Source organism: Vombatus ursinus, unplaced genomic scaffold (assembly GCF_900497805.2).
Source record: "Vombatus ursinus unplaced genomic scaffold, bare-nosed wombat genome assembly UNPS02014779.1, whole genome shotgun sequence".
NCBI lineage: Eukaryota > Metazoa > Chordata > Mammalia > Diprotodontia > Vombatidae > Vombatus > Vombatus ursinus.
The window spans coordinates 47,479,982-47,505,940 of NW_020954557.1; the positions used below are offsets into that span (position 1 = coordinate 47,479,982).

The 25,959-nt window shown below is 37.0% G+C and overlaps 1 protein-coding gene across 3 annotated transcripts in view; it reads left to right on the top strand.

Annotated features, from left to right (window-relative positions):
* Positions 1–697: 697 nt before the first annotated feature.
* Positions 698–25,959, top strand: part of FASTKD1 (FAST kinase domains 1) — a 43,389-nt gene continuing 18,127 nt past the window's right edge. The window contains exons 1-7 of one of the 3 annotated variants that reach the window (XM_027865853.1): positions 698–763; positions 2,865–3,002; positions 5,841–6,369; positions 11,841–11,909; positions 16,572–16,697; positions 18,850–19,248; positions 25,159–25,269. In XM_027865853.1, the coding sequence (XP_027721654.1) occupies positions 6,035–6,369; positions 11,841–11,909; positions 16,572–16,697; positions 18,850–19,248; positions 25,159–25,269 (1,040 nt within the window). In that variant the 5' untranslated portion in view covers positions 698–763; positions 2,865–3,002; positions 5,841–6,034. Of the gene's footprint in view, positions 764–2,864; positions 3,003–5,840; positions 6,370–11,840; positions 11,910–16,571; positions 16,698–18,849; positions 19,249–25,158; positions 25,270–25,959 lie in introns of those variants that run through there. The other 2 variants (XM_027865852.1, XM_027865854.1) reach the window with 2 other exon arrangements.

Consider the following 25,959-nt stretch of genomic DNA (forward strand, 5'->3'; position numbering starts at 1 on the left):
CATTGTGCCTACTGTTAGTTGGCTTTAAAAATAATTTGATTTGGTAGATCAAAAAACAACCTTAAAGATTTTCTCCAACAAGTTGTCTCCCATGCACATATCAAAATCATTCAGAATTCCTTGAAAAAATATAAGAACAGATAATTTTGTTAGATGACCCTCTGATTATTAGTATCAAACTAGGCATAAAACAGGTAGATACATACTTGCCAAAGGTGTTTGTCACGGTCATGGAGGATGTCCAGCACAGAATTCAAGTGGAAAATGATTCCCAATAGCTGGTGAGTTCCTCCAAAGGCTCCTGTTTCCACACAGCATTGTACTGGTTACATCAAGCCTAGTAACACTGCAGTCGCTTAAATGTGTTCGATAATCATTAAAAGAGTTCAGTCTACCCTCATTGAATTCCTACACAAAAGGCACTAAAAGAATGCCTACTTTCCGAATTTATTGTAGTAACAACCCCTCCCCCCAGCAAACAGCTGTTTACAAGCAAAAGTTTTGAATGTTTCCAGATTATGCAGCTAAGACTGCGTGAGAGAGAAAAGCCAAAATATATAACCAGAATCAGGCTAAGAACCCGAGCTGCTGCAATGAATGTGACTACAATTCCCAGAATGCCTTGCAACCCCAGTTCCGACTTTAACTTTGCCGCACTGCATTTCGGGATATGTAGTATATTTCCTCTTTTTGTGCACGCCGCCAGGACTGGGTATTTGGTACTGCTGACCCCGAGGAGAGAGAATCCCTCTTCCAGGACAGGGTGAGATTGTAGGAAAGTGGGGGGTCTTGGTGAAAACTAGTCCAGTCCAGTGGAAAGTCCTGAGGCTGTTAAAGGTCACTGCGGCACTAGCCCCACGTGTGTCCCGTCTCTTAACCTCACATGCTGGCTCTGCTGCGGGGCAAGGCTTTGAACTCGGAGCCTCCGTGAGCTTCTTTTTAAAATGAGGGGTTCGGACTGAATGACCACAAAAATCCCTTCCAATTCTGAGCCTATAATGTTTGAGTCAGGGTAACCTCACTTCCCACCAGGCTGAGGTCCCCCCCCCCAAAAAAAATAAAAAAGAGGATTATTTAAAAATTTTTGGGTGGGTGGAAGGGGTCGACAAGGTATCCACGGTGTACCCGATGGGGACCCGTCTTCCCCTCCCTCCTGTTTTGGGAACTCTTTTAGTGCCAGAAAGCACAGAGAGAGCTCTTACTGCTCTCTGGGGTAGGGATAGTCTAGGTTAGGCTTGTAGGAGCTCCCAGAGAGAAGTAGTGACTAACCCAGTCCTAGTGTATCTGCTCAGTGCCCAGCCTGGGCTGGCCTCTGGGCAAGTTTGTTTCCTGCGTCTGCCTCCCATTCCTAGAGGAATGGAAGAAAGCTGGTCTGAGCATCCTGTGATTTAGAGCTGAAAGGGATCTTACAGGTCTCGAATCCAGTGATAATTTTACAGATGAGGAAACTGAGACCCAGATAAGGGAACTGACTTGCTAAATCCCTGCCCTTTACATTTCTCCAAGCTGGTGAGTGGGGGTGATTTATGACAGACATTAACTTCGGGGCAGTAAGGGGGTAGTTGCTTTCAGTTCTGCTGTTCAATATAAAGTAGGGTTTGGGGATTTGTACCTAGGGGTAGAAGCTTTTTTTAGTCTGGCTTCTATTTGAACTCAACAAAATAGCTCCCTTTTGAAGTGTCTCCTGGAAGACAGGCACACTAATATGTGCTTAGCACTGTACTTGGCACATGATAGGAACTTAATCCATGTTTATTGAATTGAATTAAAATACTTTTGGTGAAGTGAGTTGGTCAGGAAAACAATTCTGGAATAATATGAGAAAAGTTCGTAAACTGTTTATACACCTTGATATATTAATGATACCACCTGGTATCCCCAAGGGACATTCTTACTTTGTAAGAAACTAGAAATACTGGGATTTTAAAGGAAAATAGGAGACATCATATCTAGCAGGCCCTAGAACTCAAGCCATGCTCTTTCCTATAATCCAATTAATATTCCTAAGGCTTCTGGAAAGGGTGTCTCAATTGAGTTCCCTACCAATTTATGTTACATAATTTCAATTGGACCCTCACTAGGACTAAGTAATCCTTTTATACCTCTCCTAATCGACTTACTATCTTTTCCAAAATTCTTTATTCCTCTTCAAACCTCCCAACTCTCCCCCTCCTCTTAACTGAGAACCTTGCCTCATATTTAATTGAAAAAAATTGAGGCCATTTGAGAGCTCCCAGTTATCTTTCATTACTCAAATGCCTTCTGCCACTGTCTTCCCCTTACCCTCCTTTTACTTAAAGAGGTGGCCCTTCTCCTTGTCAATGCAAACCCCTCCCCATGCACAAGTGATTACATTCCATTCTGTCTCCTCGGGCAGATTACCCTCCTCTCTCATCCCCACAGACTTCGGTAATTCCATGTCTACTGGCTGCTTCCCTGTTACCTGCAAACATGCCTATGCCTCCCCCATCCTTAAAAAACCCTCACTTGATTTGTTCATCTCTGCTATTTATTATCCCATATCTTTCCTCTCTTTTGTGACCAAACTCCTTGAGATGGTCATCTGCAATCCATGCTTCCACTTCCTTTCCTCTCATTCTCTCTCTCTCTTTTTTTTTTTGAACATTCTATAGTCTGGCTTCTGACCTCATCATTCAATTTAAACTGCTTTCTCCAAAGTTACCAATAATCCAAAGGCCTTTTCTCAGTTATCCCTCTTGACCTCTCTTCAGTTTTTGACACTGTTGATCACCCTCTTCTCCCTGATGCTCTTTTCTCTGTAGGTTTTGATGACTATGCTTTCTTCTGGTTCTCCTACCTCCTGGACTCTACCATCTTAGTCTTGTCTTCTTATTTCTCTCTAGGCAGCACTCCTGACTCTACCTTACCCCAGAAACTCTTCATGCTAGAAGCTCACTTACTCCACCCCTGGAATTCACATGCTGAGGTCTCCTGTGGTTACTCCATCTGACTGGATGGTTCCTTCCAGAATCTCATTTTAAGTAGGTTGCCCAGGCCGGCTTGTCTTCATTCCTTTCAAGGCTGTGCTCCTGAATCTCCTGGACTTTCTTTTGCATGCCTTAGATCCAGGTACCTTCATTGTCCTTCTACCCCATTTTCATCTTTCTTTTATGTGTTGTCTTTGCCCTTTAGATTGTAAGCTCATTGAGGGCAGAGACTTTCTCTTTGCTTGTATTCGAAGTCCCAATTCTTGGAACAGCGCCTGGCACATGGTGTGCACTTAATAAATGCTTGTTGACAATTTGCTGGATTTTCTTCCAGGTCACCTACTGTGTGTGTCACCCAGGGATCTGTCCTGGGCCACCTTTTCTTCTTCCTTTATATTATTTTACTTGATCTCATCAGTTCCCATGGATTCATTTATCATTTCTATGCTGATCTACTTATCCAGCCCCAACCTCTCTGCCACCCTACAGTCTCCTATTTCCAATTGCCAATTGGATACCTTATACTAGATGTCCAGTAGACATCTTAAACTCAACAGTCTGAAACTGAACTCATTGTGTTTTCCCTGAGCTCTCTTCCCTTCCTAACTTCCATATGACTGTGGAAAGCAACTTTCTTATTCCCCAGACTTACAATATAGCTGTCATCCACAGTTCCTCACTCTCTGACCCCCATATCTAATCTGTTGCTAAGGCCTGTTAATTTACCTTTATAACGTCTCTCATGTATATTCCCATCTAGTGGTATGCTAGAGCCAGGAAGTACCAGGTTCAAGATTGTTAAATTTTCAGCATGACCATTTATACTTAAGAAAAATCAGGGCTTAAGTTATTGTTTTGTCGATTGTCTAGACTTACATGATGGAGAAAATGTTAGTTGTGCGAATTAAACTTGAAAGGGTGTCATGGGTACAATCCCTTTCCCCTACTTCCTCAGAGAGCTGATTGTTAAACATTTTAGGAGGCAGTTAGCTGGCACAGTAGATTAGAGTGCCAAGCCTGGAGTCAGAAAATCTTGAATTCAAATCTGGCTTCTGGCACTTACGAGCTTTGTTACCCTGGGCAAGTCACTTAACCTTTGTTTGGCTCAGCTTTCCTCATCTGTAAAATGGGGATAATAATAGAACCTACCTCTTGGGTTATTGTAAGCATCAAGTGAGATAATATTTGTAACGTGTTTAGCACAGTACTGGTACATGTTCAGTGCTAGATAAATGTTAACTATCATTATTATTGAAATAATGATAGTTAACATTTATATTGTTATTATATTGTTATTGTGTAGAGAACCTGGATTTGAATATTAGTGTAACTGTGGGCAAGTCACTTAACATCTTTGAGCCTCAGTTTCCTAATCTATTCAATGGACATAATATGTATCTCATACATCTCACCTAAATCTATAAACTGAGGATGTTGTTCTAAATGACTTTTAAGATCCTTTTCAGTTCTAAAGCATCCTATGAACTTAGTATTAGCAATTGTCTATCCTTTTTTTATCTTTTTAAAAAATTCTTTGTTTTTACTTTATCAGAAATTCTTTCAAGGGTTCCAAGGATCAAGCACCTAGCCGTAGGCTGGTCCAAAAGAGCCAAGTCAAGATACAGCAGATTTAACTGAGAACTAAGAATCTAATCAGGCAGCTAGGTGGCATGGTGGATAGAGTGCCAGGCCTGAAGTCTAGAAGGCTTTTCTTCTCAAATTTGGCTTTAGACATTACTAGCTGTGTGACCATGGGTAAGTCACTTAAACTGGTTACCTCAGTTTCCTCATCTGTCAAATGAGCTGAAGAAGAAAATAGCAAACCATTCCAGTAACTTTGCCAAGAAAACCCCACATGGGTTCATGAAGGACAGGACTGAAAAGCAACAAGAATCTAATCATTTGATTTTATGGTTCTGTAGATAATTTTGTAACCCATTTAATTAGTAGAAAAAATGCAAATACTTTTTACTACCAAATAATGCTTTCCAAATTTTGAATGTCAAGATCTAAAAACAAAGGATATGTTACTGTGGCAGGATAGACTCACTGTAGATTTTTCTTTACCCTCACTGTAAATTGGTCTTTACCATAAATAAAAATCAGTGTCTCTCTCCTGATTTAGATAGCCTTTCCTTTTTTTTTTTTTTTTTTTTTTTTGGTGATACTCTATTGGTTCTCCTGATGGAATGAAATACTAGCTTAACACATAATTGAAAAAAATAAAATAAAATAAAAACCTTAGGAACAAATTGACACTAAATGAGAAATTAATTTTAGGGAAAAGACCATAGATTGAGAAAATAAGTCATTTAACAGTTGTTTTAAGCCATTGCTTATATAAATGCTGAGCACCTACCACTCATCCCTTTTCAATTCAATTTACAATGCGTATATTTTACAAAGATTTGTTTTTCTATGTCAGATATTCTGAATTCTTATTTATTCATTTACCCTATCTTGTTACTGTTCTAGACTTTTTAGATTCCTTGACTGATGATTAAACAATTTTAATTGACAGATTTCACCAAGGCCAAATGCAGTACTTAAATTGTTTGAGTTTTTTGAGGACACTGTAAGAATAGAGTGGGAAACATGCTCTTTGCTTAGGGAAGAATTTTTTTTTTTGCTTTTTTTTTTTGTTTTTTTGTTTTGTTTTTTTGCTTTCTTGGCCAAATTTGTAAACTTTCCATTAATAGTAGGTTTAGGAGCAAATTCAAAAAGTAGAGTCCAGGGGGAAAAATTTGGTTTGAGGCCAAATTCTACTGCATTAAATTCTGATGAATAAGATAAGTCCAGATCAAGCATAAAAAAAATAACATTTCTATCTGAACTTTGGAATTAGATAATGACATGAATATAACAATGATAACTCAATTTTTTTTTTTACAGGTTCTGCATACTGAAATGAACTTCTGAGTATTCATAATGGAAGTCTAAAAGGCAGAGCCAAAACAGATGTTTTTGTACCAACCTATGTCACGTGATGTTTACAACTACTTCTTTCATTTGAGAAAAGTAATGCAAAAGAGAGAAAATTTCTCCTAGGTTTCATTAAGTAATCCACATAGTGATTACTTTCCATCATGCTTCGACTGAGAACTGCTTATGAGTTCTTCTGGAGAGTCTTTGAGCGTGGACCTAAAACCATTGACCCTTTACTTAGCCAAATAAATAAATGTGTGGATGAAGAACAGATTTTTAATATAGTTAGAAACAATACAGCCAAGCTTTCAGAAAAACATGTGGAATGTGCATGTAAAGTACTTTGGCAGTTTCAAAAGGAAAAGTCTGATTTGATGAGAAATATTCCTTATGTCCGAGACCATCCTCAGTTTCTTACTCTTCGTATTTTAGCTAAGGATAAAATTGAATTAATGGATGATGATACCCTGGTGAATGTATTGTATATTATGTTAAGGTAAGCAATATGATTTTCAGGCCCATTGACATATACTCATAGTTTATTTTATTTTTATTTAGTTTTTTTTTCCTTTTTCGTTGTCCTTAAATTTAAAAAAAAATTTACATCTCTTGTTTTTTTGCATTACTTTCATTTCTGAATATGTCTACCTCCTCATTAGGCAGGAAGCTATCCCTTGTTGGAAAGAATAAAAAAAAAAGAAAAAATAAGTTATGCAAAACTAACCAGCTCTTCATAGAATCAGGTATCTGTCAGTATTTATAATGTTCCATACATGTAGCCCTGTTCTGCTGCAAATAAGAGAAGAAAATGTATTTTCTAAACTCTTCTCTGGGGCCAAGTTTGGTTATAGTTACATAGCTTTCAGTTTCATTTTTTTCCAGTTATATTGTTACAGTTATTGTGTATATTGATTCTTGGTTCTACTTACTTCACTTTCTCTCAGTTCATATACACGTTTCCATGTTTTGCTATATTCTTCATACTTGTTCTTTCTCAGTACAGTAATATTCCATTACATTCTAGCACTGCAATTTGTTTAGGTATTCCTAATCAATTGACATCTTTCCCTCCAAAAGTGCTGCTATGAATATTTTGGTATGTATGGGACCTTTCTGTCTTTGACCTCCTTTCCGGATGCATACTTTACAGTGAGCTCTTTGACTCAATGGGTATGGACAGTTGAGTCCTTTTTTTTTTTTTAATAATTCCAAATTTTTTTCCAGAATGGTTAGAACAGTTTTCCAGCTTCTCTCACAGTTTATTAATGTGCGTCTCTTCAGCGTTTTCCATGTTTATTATTCCTTATTTTTGTCATCCTTATCAGTTTGTTAGGTTCAAGGTGAACCCTAGAGTTGTTTTAATAAGAGAAATGCAAATCAAAACAATTTTAAACTTTTTAAAGTTTAATTCATACCTTTTGTTCTTGATATCCATCCCCTACCCAAATACCCCTAGAGAGTGCAAAGAAAAACAGTTAAGCAAAACCAAGAGACATGGTGACTGACATATCTAATACTGTAAGCAATATTTTGTACTCATAGAACTCCCACTTTACCTTGAAAAAAGGGTGGTGCCTCATAGTTTTAAAAGGTACTTAAAAAAAATTTACGTGATGCTCTTTTCTGTCCAGTATTAATTCACCTCTTTGTCTCCTCACTGTATGTACCTCACAACTGGTAACCCAACTTATTCTCTCCTTTTGGGGAAAGTGCATGGATATTCTTTCTTTACTTATTAGTACAATTGTATAAAAACAAGTCAGAATTGAGACTTAACCGATAATGGAAGTAGCATTTACATGTTTACTTCTTTTGAATCTTTATTTCATATAGAAATGCAGTTAATCTATACATCTTGAGAATGAAGTAGGAAGATAATTTTGGAATTGAAACTTATGACGAACAACTGCTTAATTCCCCAGGGTATATATGAAACATGATATAGTAAAAAGACCTCTGAACTAGGAGGGAAAATACCAGGGCTCAAGCCTTGACTTTGCTGCTTGCTAGTGACTTTGGGTAATCCAGTTAACCCTTCTGGTTTTTTTTAAATGGCTTAGGATAATAATGCCTGCCATAACTATTTCACAGGGTTGCCCTGAGACTCTAATGGGCTAATATTTATGAAACCAGTTTAACTTAAAGTGTATATGAAGTTCCTGCTTCTTCCCCAAACAGGGGACACGTCCCCACCTTCCTCGTGCAAAATTTTATCTACTTGTATTTCTTTTGTATCCACTTATTATGTCTCCATGTTGTTTCCCCTAATATGATAATATAAGCTCCTTGAGAGCGAGGGTTATTTCATTTTTTCCCCTGTATCTCTTGTACCTGGCATAGTGTCTGTCTTATGGTAGGTATTTAATCAATGCCTATGGATTGGTTGATAAGGTTGTGTTATCACAGCAAACCTCATAGTTTATCTTCTTTAAAAATTAAATTTTCTTTTCATAGGGATCTACCTTCTTCCTCCCACCTCTTCCCACCCCTATTGAGAAAGCTAGAAAAAACAAAACCCCTTTTACCTAATAGTTTAACTAATTTGATGTCGAAGATTTTTATTGGAGGTGATTAGTACATCAGTAGGTTTTAAAAAAATAAACATTAGTTTATGGAGTTGAAGATTAAAGGCAAACAATTCTTACTATTCTGGACATATCTGTGCAGTTAAATGATTTGCTTAAAATCTGCGTTTTCATATTTCCCAGCCCAACATTTCATACCCTGAATCTCAGAATCCCTTAGTTGGATAGAACATTAGAGGACATTAATCCTCCCATAAAAATACTTGACAAGTAGCCATCCAGCCTTCAGTTGAAGACCTTCAGTGAGGGAACATCAATCATCTCCTGTTGCAGTGCTTTTTACTTTTGGGTAGTTCTGATTTTTAAGAAATTCTTCCTTGTATCAAGCCATAGTTTGCTCCTTCTCAACCTGTATCCATTGTATTTAGTTCTACCTTCTGGGACCAAGCCTAACCAGTCTATTCTCTTCTCCATGATAGATTGGTTACATATATAGAGTGAAAGATATTCTATGTGTTTAATTTTAGATTTTCATGTCCTCTCCCTAACTCACCCCTCCCCAATTTTCAATCAACTAAACATCTCTACTTTTTTTCAGCTGATTCTCATATAGTATGGTCATAAGAAAGGAAGAAAACATGCATTTATTAAATACCTACTATGTGCCAGGCTACAAATATTATTAAATTTTATCCTCACAACAATAGTGTGCTATTATTACACTCAATTTGAGGAAAATGAGGTAAACAGAGGTTAAGTGACTTGCCCAAGTTCATATAGCTAGTAAGTATCTGAGGCAGGATTTGAACTCAGGTCTTCCTGACTCCTGACTTGCCCAAGTTCATATAGCTAGTAAGTATCTGAGGCTGGATTTGAGTTCAGGTCTTCCTGACTCCACACCCAGTACTCTATTGTACTGCACTACCTAGCTATAGTACCACCAATTCTGGTTGTCTTCTTCGTGCTTCTAGTCTGCCAATGTCTTTCACAAAATATGAGATTCTTCATACTTCATATGTTATCTAACCAGGGTAGCAGACAGAGGAATTACAGCTTCTTTCTGCTAGACATTAAGCCTATCTAAATGCAGGCTGAGACCAAATTAACTTTCTGTGTTGCAACATCTCATTTGGCGCATATTCAGAAGAGCTAGATCTAGCTATGTTTCTCCCATCTTGTTTTTAAGGAGATGATTTCTTTAAACCACATATAATACTTCACACATCATATTAGATTTGGCTTTATGTTTTAGCCTGCAGGGATCTTTTAGGCTCTTCACTCCATTTTCAATGTCTTATCTTTCTCCTGTCTACAGATTTGATAAGCATGCTGCCTATGATTTTATCCTATTCCGTGGATAAACATGAAACAGCTCAAAGCCAGGCACAAATCCCAGAGTCTTCCTTGGGAAACTTCTTTCTAAGTTGACATTGAACCATCAGTGATTACTCTTTGGATCTGGCCATAGAAGCAGTTCTACATTGATTTAATTATATCATCATCTAGCCCACGTCTTCATCTTTTCCACAAAAGTAACGTGAGAGTCTTTGTCAAATGCTTTGTTAAATTCTAGCTAAGCTGTATCTACAGTCACCTACATGAGTCAGTCAAGTAATCCTGTTCAAAAAGGAAATGAGGTTAGTCTGGCATAACCTATTCTTCATGAAGCCATGCTGTCTTTTTGTGTTTACTACTCTCTTTTTTAGAATTTTCCAGAGTAAAAGATGGCTTATATCTTTTGTAGTTGGCTCAGTAATCATTCCCTTGTTATTTTGGTACCCAGAGATGTATTTCATTTGGGCCTGTGTAATGGTCCATAAAGTGAGTGATCAAATGAGATAATATTTTTGCTTAGCACAGTGCCTGGCACATAATAAGCACTATATAAATGATAGCTATTATAAGGGGATCATGTCAGGTACCTCAGATTCCATATTAGAATGAAATGAATGAGACACCCATCCATCCACAAAACAAAAGGTTTATTTAATTATAAGAGGAGAAGGACATTCTTAGCATCAAAAGGAAGGGTATAATGTAGCCATTATTAAGGTGAGCCCTGCTTCCTTCCCTCTAGGTTACCCGTGGTGGTCCAAAGTCAGAAACCTGAGGGAAATTGTTCTGGTGATTTTTGTTCTCAGGCAACCAGGAAATCAGTAGTACAAGGCTTAGTGCCCTGAGTTAATTAAATTTTGAGGACAGTTTCAATACCTTTTAAGGAAAAACTAGCAAAACTTGAGTGGGGCAGGGCTTTAGGTTAATGTACCCATCACATTTGTGCATGAACTCATTAAAGATAGCAAAATAAGGCTTGTCTTTCTGTCATCACTTAACAGAGTCCCATTTACCGTATGTCCTGTCTCTTCTTTAATCCTCCTCTTTTCTCAAATATAGCAACCCTTCCCACCCTTTCTCCCTGTGCCCACAGCTCCCACCTTTTTGGTGTCCTTAGCTTTCTTCCTTAGCCTCAGCCCATTCTGAGTTTCACTCCTAACTCTATTCTTACAGGGCCATGTCACACTCTTGTATTAACCCTCTGTTACTTATTGTTGTTTCCATCTGTGTACACACCTGCTTTAAAACTGAGTTACTTGATGAGTTGGCTGTCCCAATGGACTATGAATTCTTTGAGAGTAGGGACTAAGTCCGCCTTTCTTTGTGTCTGAGGTGCTTAGCACAGTACCTGGCACAGGGTAGATGCTTAATAAACGCTTGTTGACTGACTGTTTAGACAGCTTTCTCTTTCACTTCTCATTGGAATTGTTTGTCTTTGTGTTTGTAAAATTTCATTTCTTAGAGCTTTCCATTTGTCTGAGGCTAACTTTCCTGATAGAATTTTAGTCGGTGGGATCACACCTTTTCTTTTCCTCCCACATAGTTAATAAATGTTTGTAATTAATTTAATTTAGTTCAGGGAAGCAACTTGAAGAATAGACTTTTTTCCCCCTGAAATTTATTATGGCATTCAAAGGAATGTAAGTCCTCCTCACTTTTATGACATAATACATTCTTGGAAAGCCCATGTGAAGTTTCCAGAGTATGACATGTTGCATTTACATATTTTGTTATCCTCAGTAAAAGCTATAGGTAAATGTGTAAAGGTGGTGACAAGTTATGTTACAGGTAATAACTAACATTTGAGCACTTTAAAGTTTACAAGGCAGATGAAGCATAAATCTGTGTGTACATTGCTTTACCCTTATGTCCCATAAACATTTACCAGCATACCCATTATCAAAGATAAGAATTAACCTATTTCTTGACTGCAGAACCAGCTTTTATCAGACTGCCTCTGTAGATCTTTATTAGTCATCATTGAATGAGCAAAGTACTGAGGAATAGAAGATGTAAACTGATTATGTAACGAAAAAAATAACTTGCTCAGTTTTGCTTTGTTATGTCTTTTTGAACTACTAATATGTTTTTTCTTTTAATCACAAAGGTTTGCTGTTGAGGCCCATGATTCTTTAGTTGAACACCTGGTTATGGAAGCATGGAGGAGGGTAGAAAGGCAAGTATTGTGGGTATTTCTGTGGAGGAAGGCCTGTCTTGTTCATCCTGACCTGGAGCCTTTATAGAGGGGAGGAGGAATGCCTGTCATAGGATTGAGGGGCCAGAAACATGGCCTAATGGTGAATTTATTACCAAGTAGCAAACAGGCAGGTGGCAAGTATGTCCTAGTTCCAGAAATACAGGCTTGTCATCCTGGAGTAGTGACTACCACAAGGACAAAGGAGCAGCTTTGGTTGGCAGTCCAAGGACTTGGGTATCCAAAATGTGATTGAGCTCATTCAAAAGGGCTATATTTTCCAAACTGACTTGCTTGATTTGCTGAGCATGTTTCCAATTTAAAGCCTTAGCTTTTGGGCTAGACAACCCTATTCCATCTTCTGTATCACTTTAAGCTACTGTAAATTTCCTGCCACTGAATGTGCTTCCTGAATTATTAACAGCTGCATCCCTGTGGGACCAGACCCATCAAGGGTGGACTTTTCCAAGAATACCACTCTTGGTGGCCAGAAGGCTAAAGAAGATCGAAATCTTTAGAGACATAATAGGGTAGGGGTTGGGAGCATTTTTTTCAACAACAACAGAAAATAATTAAAGGCTACACATGTAAAAAGCAATTTAATTTGTTTTGAGGGTTTTTTTTTTTTTAGAGAGAAATTCAGGCATTCTACATATTCCCTTTTACAGTTAAGAACAGGGAATATAAAGCTTGAGTTAATAAATATAACAAATAATTTACAATATAAATATAGTAAAATATCAGCTATTGAAAGACCAGTCTTTTGGAAGCTTTAGACTTTCAGAAACAGACATGGCTTTGGCAGGGAAAAAAATGAAACAATCCCAGATCTCTTCAGCAGTTAAAAAAAAGCACCTGCCAACAAGTAGCCATGTCTTCAGTAGAACTGAAGACCTGAAGATTCTACCCAGTGTGCTATGATTGGTTGATTTTTATTCAGTTCAATAATTGAATCAACTTGGTTGTCATAAAGAAAGATGAAAGCTCTCTGATCTTTTATAAACAATATCAACCTTCCTGTAGGTATAAGATAAACTAAGAGAAACGGCAGATAAGTGGGAAGAAAAGGGAGAAAACAGCTGAGATCAACAGTTGCTTGTTGGTAGCAAGAGAAACTGGGCAGCAAACTAGACTAGAGAAAAGACAGAAGGTAATCTTGGTTGGTGTGGGCAAATCCGCACCTCTCTGCTATGTGTCTTTGGGGGAGGGTTACAAACAACCCTCTTTGCTGCAGTGTATTGAAAGATGAAGGACACTGAATTTATAGTCAGAAAACTTGTGGTCATAGTTCACCTTTATTACTTCTGTCGGTGTGGCTTTAGGCCACACCCTTAACCTCTCTGATTTCCTTAGTTATAAAATGAAAGGGTTGGTGGTCTGATATCTGAGGACCCTTTCAGATTTAAATTTCTATGGTAAATCATTTCCACCAACATTTATTAAGTTCCTGCTATGTATGAGGTCTATACTAGCCCCCAGGGTTTTAAAGTGAAAAAAAATCCCCAAATCCATGCCCTCAGAATGTTTATCATAGGCTTTGAAGGCATTAAATCAAGCTCTGAAGGCATGACTCTAGGCACAAGGTTTCACAGTATTATATATAATAACTGACAAATTAAAACTGACCATACTGTACATGATAGTCCCAGTTTCATATTCCATTCTTCTTTTCTGGCCTTTTTATATAGACAATTTTTTTAATTGAAAGCATAGTAAGTTTATTTTAAAAAGAAAAAGCAATAAAAACTTTTCTCCCCTTCCCCAAAAGAGTGAGAAGGTAAGTGCAAAGAGAGTCATCTAAAGAGGTGTCACACCTAAGAAGACACTTAGCCTTGATGTCATCCAGTCTGCCATTGACTCTGTGACCTTGGGCAAGTCAGTTCACTTCCATGGGCCTTAGTTTCTTCATCTGTAAAATCAGGGGTGGAGAATAGAGAACTTCCAAAGGTCCTTCCAGCTCTCAAGTCCTCTAATTCTCAGCTCTCACGTTCTGTGATTCTAAGCATAATTTTAGCATCTCCGATGGCCTATTAAAACACTGACTGCTGTGGATGAAAAACACTTACCAGATTATGACACAGAATGACTTCTCAGCTTCCAGAGAATTTCTTTCTAAGCATTGTCTGTCTTCTGAACAATTTTCCAGTGGTTATGAAATTGATCTGTTTTAGGGATGTCTGCAAGTTTTTTCCCCTGATGGGTATGGGAGAATCAGATGCCCTCTGCTTTAAACAGAATAAGGCCATGTTAAGGGTTCTTGTTTGTGATATAGGGTGATATAGTCAGAATACAGTGATACAGTTCTCCCCATAAAACACAATGTCTGGTGATTAGAAAAGCTTCATTGTCCTAGAGTTTTCTAAGGTGTCGCAGTTGACTGGCCCCTTGCTGAGCTTAATGCTTCCACAATCGATTAGGAGTTTCATAGTGGTGGATGCTCCCTCCACTTCATCTTCATGAGCAGCTGTGGCTGAAAAAAAAAAAATTAGTCACTGGTGGCCAACCCCCTGATAATGAGCCTTTCCAGGCTTAACTTGGCTGGTCCTCAGGTGAAATGACCATAATAATAGTTAATATTTACCTATTACCTTAAAGTTTGCGGAGGGCTTTTAAAAAGTGTCTGATTTTATCATCACAACTCTTGGAGATAGTTTCTATTATTCCCCTTGTTTATTTTTTTCCTTTACAGATGAAGAAACTGAGGCAGACAGAGGCTTAGTGACTTGCCCATGGTCATACAGTTAGTAAGTGTCCGAGGCCAAATTTGAACTCGGGTCCTCCTGACACCGGGAGCTGTGCTTTAGCTACCCTGGATCCATTCTAGAAACCTTTTCAGTTTGGTTGTGACAGCTTCTGAGGACCCAGAGTTGCCTTTATGCTGTGGTGAGATAGTGTTTCTACGTGGGTGGTAGAATGCTTGAATTGGAGTAGTACTAATTTAAAATGTGTGAATTAGAATATTGGAGTAGTACTTTAGTGGGGGTGGAGTGGGGTGAATTATGAATAGATAAAATTTTTTGCTGATTTATAGCATTCTTTTGTTTCATCAGTGAAATTTTTCAGAACTATTAGCTTACGCAAGGATAACAAAAGCCATTCTACTTAGGAATTTGTATGGAATTTGCCCCAAGGTTCGTTAATGTCTAGGAATGTTTTTTAACCATCTTGCTGCTCCCTAGTGTTAACTCCAGACTCCCTTTGGACTTGGTTTAGTTGGTCCCTCCCAAAGGCATTGTACAGGATGTTGGGTCTTGTCACAATATCATTTGAGGTTATAACTCTTTATGGTTGTGCTTGGAATTCTAAAGTCAAACATTAAAGATGGTGTGAGTAGGTTTGGAGTGGAAGGCCTTCGAGGTCCCTTTTAGCTCTGAATCGTGATACTGGAATTCTTAGATTGTAGTCTGGTGGAATAGCTGCAGATTTGCCATCTGATGAGGACACAGTCATGATGAAGAATTTCCAGATTTTGGAGTAACCAGATTGCCTGCACAGATTTACTCTTCCTTTAAATGCCATCCAAAAATTTAGTGTGAGCAAAATGGAATAGTGGTTACAAGGTGAGAAGAGAGTCATCGTAGTCCACGGTGTTAATAATGTAGCGGTCACATAAAATATTTTAAGTGGCGCTGAGAGATCGCTGCCACAGCCATAGGGTCTTAGGTTTAGTGCTAGGAGGGACCACGCAAGCTTCATCTTGTAGGAAACCGATTCTCAGAGAGGCTGGGACTTGTCCAAGGTCACCCAGGTAGTAAGTGGAACAGAGCCGGGATTCAAATGCAGTTCCTCTGACTCCCGGTCCATGGCTCTGCCTACTACATCACGCTGCCTGTCATTTAAGAAGGTGTTTTTGGGAAAAGTAAGAAAACTGTAGAAGAGAATTTTGAAGAAAGGTAGCCCTATTTCTCCTGTGTTGTTTTTTTGCCTTTCAAAATAGCATATAATGTAATGACCACGTTCTGCCGTGATATTTTGTTCTTGTGTCAGGAAACATTTTTTCAAAGTAATATTAAATAACATAAAATATCAATTCTTGGCCATGTTCAAAATGTCTAATGATGTCAGTCTGTACCTCAAATGAGATAGCATAAAGCTCTTTGCATATTAAAGTGCTATATAAAAATGTTAGCTGATAGTAGTTACTAAACACATACATGGCATCTGTCAAGTAAGTGTGTAATGAATATTAGCTTCTCAGTTGTCCATAATTTGAGAAGCAAACATTTTTTAAAGCCACCTCTTGTGGTTGAATGAATATAGCTTGTCCCAACTTCAAAAAGAGACTTTTCTAGAATAATTCAGCATCCCATCATTGAGGTTAGAGATCCATTTAAATAATGGAGTATATGACTGGTATGATAGAGTAGGTAATCATGTGCTCCTAAAACAGAGTAAGAAGTTTGGATTTTCTGTTAATATCATATCAAATAGAAAAGTTGCATAACTAGAAATTTATTTTTAGATGAATTTATTTTCCTTCTTAATACATAACCCTGGATTGAAATTGTTCTAGCCTTTTGAAAAATGTAGAAGTTAATCATTGATGAAGAACAAAAGTGATTGCTCTTATTTGCTAAGCATTGGATTATCTACTTTATGTAAAAGTTATTACTAATGTTATTTCTCATGTGTTTCATATAATAGGTTTGACCTTGAAATGCTGTCAAAATTCTCCAGCTGTCTAGGGGATCAACAGATGTATATCAGTCCTTTAATGGGAAAAATAGCTGATATTTTAAACAGGAACTTGGATTCAGTGCAAGAATTAAGGTAAAGATGATAATAGTGAAATTCAATCCAGCCAAATCCAAAGAGATCAAAATAAATCTCATGCAGCTGAACATGTGTATAATTTACCATCAGATTGTTTCTTTCTAATTTTCTCCATCTGGAAATAGTTCTTTTTAAAACTGGCAAAGGAGAGTTGTTAATTTTGTTGGCTGGTGTGACTTATCTGTTAATTAAAAAGTAACCCCTGAAGATTACTTCAACTTCCTGTTCTTCCACTTCAACAAATATTATTAAGTTGGGTCTACCATTTACTATTCTAAGCATTGTGGGAACTGTGAAGAATATGTGGGATGACACTGTTACTTGCCTTTGTAGAATGTTTGGTCTAGTAAACTTTGTTTCTTCTATTTTTATGATAGACTAAAAAGACTGTACTGAAAATGCTCAGCTTTCTTTGTTCCAGTTTTGATAAGCAATAGGAAAACCAGAGGGAGGCTTGAGGATATGGAGGTCAAGGGAAGAATTAAGTATTTGAGAGGAAGGAGGAAGTGGTGACTTTTAGTGTGGCAATGAGCACCAAGCCAAGAATTAAGATGGAAGGGAGTGCCTTAAAATGAACAGTTTTTGATGCACATTGTTTACTATTCTTAGCTGTTGGAAAATAAATTACAGAACTGCAGTTTATTATGATAAGAGAGAGATTGGAAAAGGGACAACCATGGAAATGATTATTAAGAGTTAAGATTAGTAATCAGCTTTCATTCATTTGATGTCATTGGAACTAAATAAAGGGAAGTACCAAATCATTATGATGCCATTAGATTTTTTTTTCAGACTTTTTCCTTTAGATTTTGTGCAATTGTTATCAACAGACATTTATTCTGATCCATCCTCAACCTTCTCACTCATGCTTATGATGATTGGCTCAAATATAGCTGATCTTATCAGTTACCTTTTGTTTAAAATAACACTTCCCTATCCCACTTCACCCAATAATGATGAGATTTTTTTTAAATTTCTGGACCAATTGAAATTAATATTTTAAAAGTGTTGTCCAGGGTTCTGAGGTCTTGGTTTTGAAACCAGTACATGCCGGTGTTGGTAGAATTTTTAAAAATCTTTCATATTACAGAAATTTTTTTTTTTATTAAAAAATGGCAGTGGTGATAAGTGACCTTTATAAAGCTTTTTAAAATTTGTGAAATGCTTTACACATAAGTACCTCATTTGAGTCACTCAGTAACCCTGTGAGGTAGATGCTATGGGTCTCACACCCATTTTACAGATGAGGAAACTGAGACTCAGATGTAGTAATTGATTTACCAGATAACAACTTACACAACCAAGAATTGTCAGGGAAGAATCTGAACCCAGGTCTTTCTGACTGGACATCCAGCATCCTTTTCCCTATGTCTTGGCACCTCCCTATAAAGGGAAACTAGATAGCTCAGTGGATATAGCACTACCCTTGGAGTCAGGAAGACCCGTGTTTGAATCTAGCCTCAGATACTTACTAGCTATGTGACCGTGGGCAAGTCACTTAACACTCCATCTATCTTAGTTTCCTGTTCTGTAAAATGGGGATAATATTAGCACTTACAGAGTTGTTGTATCAAGTGAGTAAACATATGTAAAATGCTTTGCAAACTTTAAAGCACTATGTAAATGCTAACTGCTGTTGTTATTATGCCTAATAACAACAATAGTAATAATAAAAATAAAACCAACACCACTTCATATTGAGTCATGCTTAGGCCAGTGTGTTCCAAAAAGTGAAAAAAATGACATTGAAGGTATTGGTGTCTCTTTTGTTACTTTTAAATTAGTGGGAAAATAAAGACTTCAGGGAAAAACACTTTTAAGCACACTCAAATGGGAATATTTTTCTTCACTTTGGTTGGCAGCTGGTACCAGTTTATTCCCAATTACTGAAGTATTAATATTGGGGATACATAAATAGCAATTTCAGTCACAGAAATGCTGAGAAAAAAAATTGAGGGTTTCAAGAACCTAGTAAAGTAGCATTTCAACGTTTCTTGTCTTGGATTTGATTTTACGTTGTTTTTTTAATGTGACCATTCCACTATGTTATATCTATAATATTTCTCATATCTGATCATTCTTTTTAAAGAAATAATTGTGATTCTTAAAATAATATGTAACAGTTGAAAAAAATCTCTTTATTTTTTAGGACATTGTCAGTCTTGATGGTGAATATATCTTCTGTTATCTCACAGAATTTTTGTGAACGGCTCGTGAACAAAACAGAGCTTCTCTTAGACACAGTGGACCATGCCCAATTTAATACTTCAATAAGAATAGTGCGATTCCTCCAAAAGATTGGATATAATTATTACCCATTATTAGAAAAGTGCAATTATGTGTTCATCAGCAATACTACTCATCTGAATTTGGATACCCTCAGTTTTATTCTTGTACTGTACCGATCTCTGCAATTTAATAATTTTCCATTTCAAGTATTAGCCAGAGAGAAGCTCTCTAAAATGATTGCTCTTTCCCATGATCCTGCTTGCTTCGTAAAATTATTTGTTGCTTTGGGACCTTTGGCTGGACCAACGGAAGAGAAACAGTAAGTCCATCTGAAGATGATTTGCTTCTTTCTTTGGGGAAATATGGAGATTTAAAATTCAAGTTTCTCCCCTAAATTTGGGAGGGCAAGCAGTGTGTCCAGTTATATTGTAGAGGTGAGCAGAAAGCAGTTCTGAGTTTTTTGTAATTATAGAAATGTACTTCAAACACCTTTCTCCACTGCTTATCTGTCGACCATGGCTAATAACTACTAAGTATTGGCCAAATACTGCCTATGCAAGGATGCAGAGAGATTGACAAATATGCCATGGAATATATCAAAGGAATATTTTTCCCTGAATGGACCCTTCCTATACTATGGCTGAAGGACTGTATAGGTCTCTGGAGTAATTGAGTTCATAGGAGGAAAGGTATTATTACAAGGTTAGCAACTCTGGTTCCTCTCTCTATGTTGGGGTGGTCCTCACCCCCAGAGCAGTACTACTACACTGTTTGATTGTTCAGGTTTCTTGGAAAGATGAAGGCCCACTAGAGGTGGGAGAGTTGCCATGTCTGTTAATGGGCTTGAATGAGAATCCTTTGTGTTTCCTTTTGGGTTAAATAAAGCCTATTTTTGATGTTTTGTTAGCTTGAATGCATGCATGAGAAATGAGGATCAGTTTTGCTTTTATTGTGGAGATCTTAATAGCATTCTATTCTCACATTCTTGGGAGAAAACCTGGGCAAGCCGTGCAAGTCAAAGCCTGCTATGTGAGGAGTCCCCAAAATTGAACCTTTTATATAAACCCAGGGCTTCAGTTTTAGCCACACAGACATCAAGATGGCTTGGAATTGAAACTCTGGGTTTGCCCATCTTGGGCTTAATCTTGAGAAGATCTATGAAAAATCACTCTTTGATTTCTGCTTCCATCCTGGGTTTTCTTGGGGCCATAAGAATTTAGTTTGTGTCTGTGGATACATAAAAAGGCAAATGGTCTCTCCTGGCCTCCATTGGGAGGATAACATGGTACAGTGGAAAGAGTGTTGAGTTTGGAGTCAGAGGACATGAGATTAAATCTTGGTTCAAGTAGTAACTTGTGTGACCTTGCAGAGGTGGGGAACCTGCAGCCTTGAGGCCACATGTGGCCATCTAGGTCTTCAAGTGCTGCCCTTTGACTGAATCCAAACTTCACAGAACAAATCCTTTTATTAAGGAGGTGAGCGGTAAAGTCCTTGAAAAGACTGGTTACTCACCCAAGGGGCTGCCAAATTCCACTGTTGCTTCAGTCCAGTGAGAAGATAACCCAGTGTCCTGGGCCACCTATGTGCAGGGTTGTTACTACAGCTCCCAGCATATCTGTACCTGCTACTTCATCACTTACCTGTTGTCACAGGACTTCGAGAGTCATTCGAGTCCAGTGGCAAGACAAAAGTCAAGACGACTGGTGATGGCTCAAGATGCAGTGGTTGACCTTGTTGTCTTTGATGTCTAACCAAGCTCTAAGTGTTCCACGGCACCTGTTTCCCCTACTTTCATGGCTCGCTGAAATAGGCAGATGTTCACATCTGCCTATTCTGCCAGGAAAGTCTTCACGTCATTGGGGTAGACACCACACTAACTCACTGATGGTTCTGAGGCTCGTCAAGTACCCTCCACCTGGTTTAGACTATATGCCAAAACATTTTTACCAGAATATGGCCACTGAATATGCTGCAGCTTCTTGGAACCGTACTATCACAGTCTGGGCATGGGAACCAAGAACATGCCCAGCAAGACCATTCAGCAGAAGAGCCCCAGGTTGCTTATGACTCATGTTCCTGTGCTGGCCCCCTCTGTATGTGTGGGCACATGTGGCATAAGCCAGACCAAGGTAGAACCCTGGGGATAGTTCTCAGCCACCACAGAACATGATTCAAGGTAAAGAAACTGAATGGTAAGACAAAGAATCATCCCCATCTCACCTCAATTATCTCCTTCGAAGTACTGCTCAAATCCGTCTTCAAGTTTTCTTCTCCCACATTACTTACTCCACTTTACTGTCCACTGATATCCTATAAAAAGAGATGTACAAGAGTATTTTTTAAAATGTACTTTGCTTTATTGACAAAAAATCTTTTTGTTAAGGGGATTTGTTCTGTGAAGTTTGGATTCAGTCAAAGGGCCGCAGTTGAGGACCTAAAGGGCAACGTGTGGCCTCAAGGCCACAGGTTGCCTACTCCTAGGAAAATCAAGCTCCCTAGGCTTCATTTTTTCATCTTTAAAATGAAGGGTATGAACTGGATAACGTTTAAGATCTTTCCAGCTCTAAATATGTGATCTTATTTCTCTTTCATGAATGTAATGCTGGACTTACCCTCAGGCACAAGACCTTTGAGCCCTGGAAATTGAACATTCCCAATTATCTTATCATACTCAGCCCTAAACAGTTTTACTGTTTTCACAAGCATTTGTTCTGTTTCTGTGTGTGTGGCAGGATAGGCATATATGAACTAGACTTGGTTCCTGCCTCCTTCAAGCAAAAGTTACCTATTGGCCAAACACTGAAATAGATAGCAGTAATGACAGGAAGACAAATAGAAAAAATTAAATTAAGACATTTCATTAAGTATGCAATACATTTTTTAGACTATTGAGTATCAAGTCATAATCCAGAACAAATAAGTTATTGCTATTTTCTAGTTAGTTAGCTTTTATTATTTTTTATTTTAAAACAAAATTGTAGATAGTTTGAATTTTGTGGTTTTATTTGAGATTCAGCTGTGTGATTTATTGGTATTTGAGAGTATTATTAAGTTTTTATAATAATTATTTTATTTAAAATTTTTTTTTAATTTTAGTTTTATTTGTAGTTTTGTTAGAATTAGAACATCTGTCCCCATATTACATGACTGTGTCTATTTATTAAATTAATATATGCACTGATATACATATATAGGGATAAATCGTAAGGTTTAGATCATTAAGAGACAATAAGAATGATCCAGTCTAGCTACCTCATTTTAAAGACAAGAAAACTAAATCAGAGAGAAGTTTAAAGTTACCCTGGAATTGTCCTTGCTTATACAGATAGGCAAGCCATCATTCAAGTCCCAGTCTTCTAAATCCCAATACAGTGCTTTTCCCACAATACTAATGGACATTTAATTTCTTAATGGCAACATTGAAACTACACACTACTTGTTTTAAAATTTTTTAAACATTTTTGTTTGAAGTTTTGAGTTCCTTCCCCCTCTTTTCCCTCTCCCCTCCCTGAAACAGTTAGCAATCATATATAGGTTATATGTGTGCAATTATGTAAAACGTTTCCAGTTTAGTCATTTTGTACAAGAAGACTTGAATAAAAGAAGAAAAAAGAAAGTGAAAAATAGCATGTTTCAGTCTGTATTCAAATATAATTTATTTCTCTGGAGGCAGATAGTATGCTTCATCATTAGTCCTTTGGGATTGTCTTGGATCATTGTGTTGCTGAGAATAGTTAAGTCATTCACAGTTCTTTATTGAACAATATTTCTGTTATTGTGTACAATGTTGTCCTGGTTCTATTCGCAACACTCTCCTGGTTCTGTTTACTGCATGCATCAGTTCATGTAAGTCTTTCCAGGTTTTTCTGAAATCATTCTGCTTGTCGTTGTCTTATAGCACAATAATATTCCATCACAATCATATACCACAGCTTGTTTAGCCATTCCCCAGTTGATGATTTTTGGATGTCTTTGGAATATAGACCAAGCAATGGTATTGCTGGATATTAACACATATTGACACTATTCCCTTTGGGCATAGTTCCAAATTGCTCTCCAGAATGGTTGGATCAGTTCACAACTCCACCAACAGTGTATTAGTATCCCAGTTTTCCCACCTCCCCTCCAATATCCAACATTTCCCTTTTTTGTCATATTACCCAATCTGATAGGTATGAGGTGGTACCTCAGAGTTGTTTTAATTTTCATTCCTCTAATCAATAGTGATTTAGAGCATTTTTTCAGATGACTATAGATGACTTTGATTTCTTTGTCTGAAAACTGCCTGTTCATATCCTTTGACTATTTATGGGGAATGACTTGCATTTTTATAAATTTGATTCAGTTTTCTATATATTTGAGAAATGAGACCTTTATCAGAGATACTTGTTGCAAAATTATTTTTCCAATTTTCTGTTTTCCTTATAATTTTGGTTGCATTGGTTTTGTTTGTACAAAACCTTTTTAATTTTATGTAATCAAAATTATCTATTTTATATTTTGTAATCTATCTTTATCTTCTTGTGTCTTAAATTCTTCCCTTATTCGTAAATCTGGCAGATAAATTACTCTATGCTCTCTTAAATTGCTTGTGGTATCACCTTTTATGTGTAAATCATGTGCCCATTTTCACCTTATCTTGGTATACGATGTGAGATGTTGGTCTATACCTAGTTTCTGCTGTACTGTTTTCCAGTTTTCCCAGCAGTTTTTGTCAAATAATGAGTTTTTGTTCCAAAAACTTGCATCTTTGGATTTATCATATACTAAATTACTGTGGTCATTTACTATAATGTAATTTGTACCTAATCTATTCCACTGATCCAACGCTCTGTTTCTTAGCCGGTATCAGATTGTCTTTATAATTACCATTTTATAATATACTTTGAGATCTGGTACCTTCTTTCATGTTTTTTTGTTTTTTGTTTTCTCGTTGATTACCTTTATATCCTTGAGCTTTTGTTCTTTCAGATGAACGTTATTATTATTTTTTTCTAGCTTCTTAAAATAATTTTTTGATAGTTTGGTATGGCACTGTGTAGTTATTATTTTGAACAAAAAATGTGGAATAGGAGTTGACTTGGTAGAGGGACATTCACCATCCCTTTTTAAGTTTAGCAAGGAGGATTTTTTAGAGGAAAGGGGAATTCCCATCTTTGCATGCTGGGAAAGAGTGGATCAAGCTGAAACAGGGAGGCCAATCTAGTCTTAGGAGAAGACACAGAAGTGGGAATGTGATGATTAGATGAAATTATAACTAAGTTCTCCTCATTCAACAGGGTTTGTTGTTGTTGTTTTTAGCGTCTTCTGTTTGTGTAACATGGTGCTAAATATTGTTTGGCATATTGGAGAAATAGAAAACATAGTACCTGCTTTCAGGGAATTTATAGTGTAGTTGGGGAGATAAGAATATACAAGTAAATTTTGAAATAATAGCAAAATGGATAATTAAATATTATATTGTGTGCCATAGACAATAAATATCTTAGTTCAGAGGAAGGGACATCTATATAGATTAGAATGTTTAAGGAAGCCTTTTCAGAAGAGGTGGTACTTGACTTGGGTAGAATTTGGATATAGGCAGAGGTAATTAGGGAGGGCATTGCACATGAAAGACAAAGCAGGAACAGATGTTTTCCAAGCCCATGCTCTGGGACTGCCTTATAGGAAATCCTAAAACGTAAATGGAATCTTTTGATACTTCATTAACCAAGCCCCTTGTATAGTGCCCAAAATAGACTTTTCATATTCTGAGTTTCCTTCCATATTATTAGAATGTGGTTCCAGCATTTAAAAATTTCTATGCAAGTATTAATATTCAAGCATAATAGGCATATCTGTTCATAGTTTGTAGAATTATGTGCTATACTTATCCAACTAGCTTTGAATAGTTTCCTTTTTTCACTCTATTTTAACATCCTAGCCTAATTCTTCAGTTTTTAAAGTATCGATACAAAACATTTCTTTTTATTATAGTTGACGTATAGGGAGACTTATAAAATTAGAAAAAGTTTTGATTTCTATTGTATAATACTGTAGTTGTTTCTGAGATAATGATTGATTCCTATCCTTCTCCAACTATGTGAATAAAAACAATAGAGATGAGATTATCCATTGAATTTTTCTTAAGAAGAAGTTTCTTTCTTTCCTTTTTCTGAAAAAATTCCCCCTTAAAATTTTGGAGAATTGTCAGCTTTTCAGCGTTTTCAACTTTTTCCCTGTTTTCTAGGCTTATGTCATCTCTCCAGATGATGATGGATGAACTTACTAGTCAACAAGCATTAGCCATAGTGGTCACAATGGAAGAAATGAATAGCAAAGATTCATATCTGATTGAAAAGTAATTTTATTTTTAATTTCTGATACTATAACTGAATTGTCCTTTTACTACCATTTCAAGAAAAATATGTGTACTTTAATACAATTCTTTTTGTATGTCCAAAGGCATGTGGAGAATTGTCCTTTGATTATTTTATAATTTTCTTTTGCGAAGTAGAGAACAGCAGCAATTATACTATAATTTCCTGATTTATAGATGCTTTTAGACCCAAAAAGAACATCATAATGTAGGAAAATGTAGAGGAACAAAAGACATAGGCACAATTTTCAAAGCATTGATTACTATTAAAGAGAATTCATGGCCACACAGACTTTGAGTTTCCACTAATTATCTACTTTGTGTGTGACCTTGACGTTTTCATGCACATTTATTATCTCTTTAATTAAATAAAAGAATTTAGAACAAGAGAAAGTATATAGTTTGTTTAATGTTAATTAAATGGAATCAACTCTCTATTATCCAGTTGTTGATTATTTATATCTTTCCTGTTTCATCTTGCTTGCTTTGGGGCCACCTGAATACTTTTGATCATCTTTGTCAGAGAGGTGGCTGGGAGGAGAGTGGAAAAGGCAATAAATTGTGCTACTTAGTAGTAACTGTGGTAAAGGTTGCTGGCTGGAGGAATTAAGTTTAATGGCAACAATTAGTTTGGAATTAGCTTCGAATTCAAGATACTTTTCTGGTTATTGG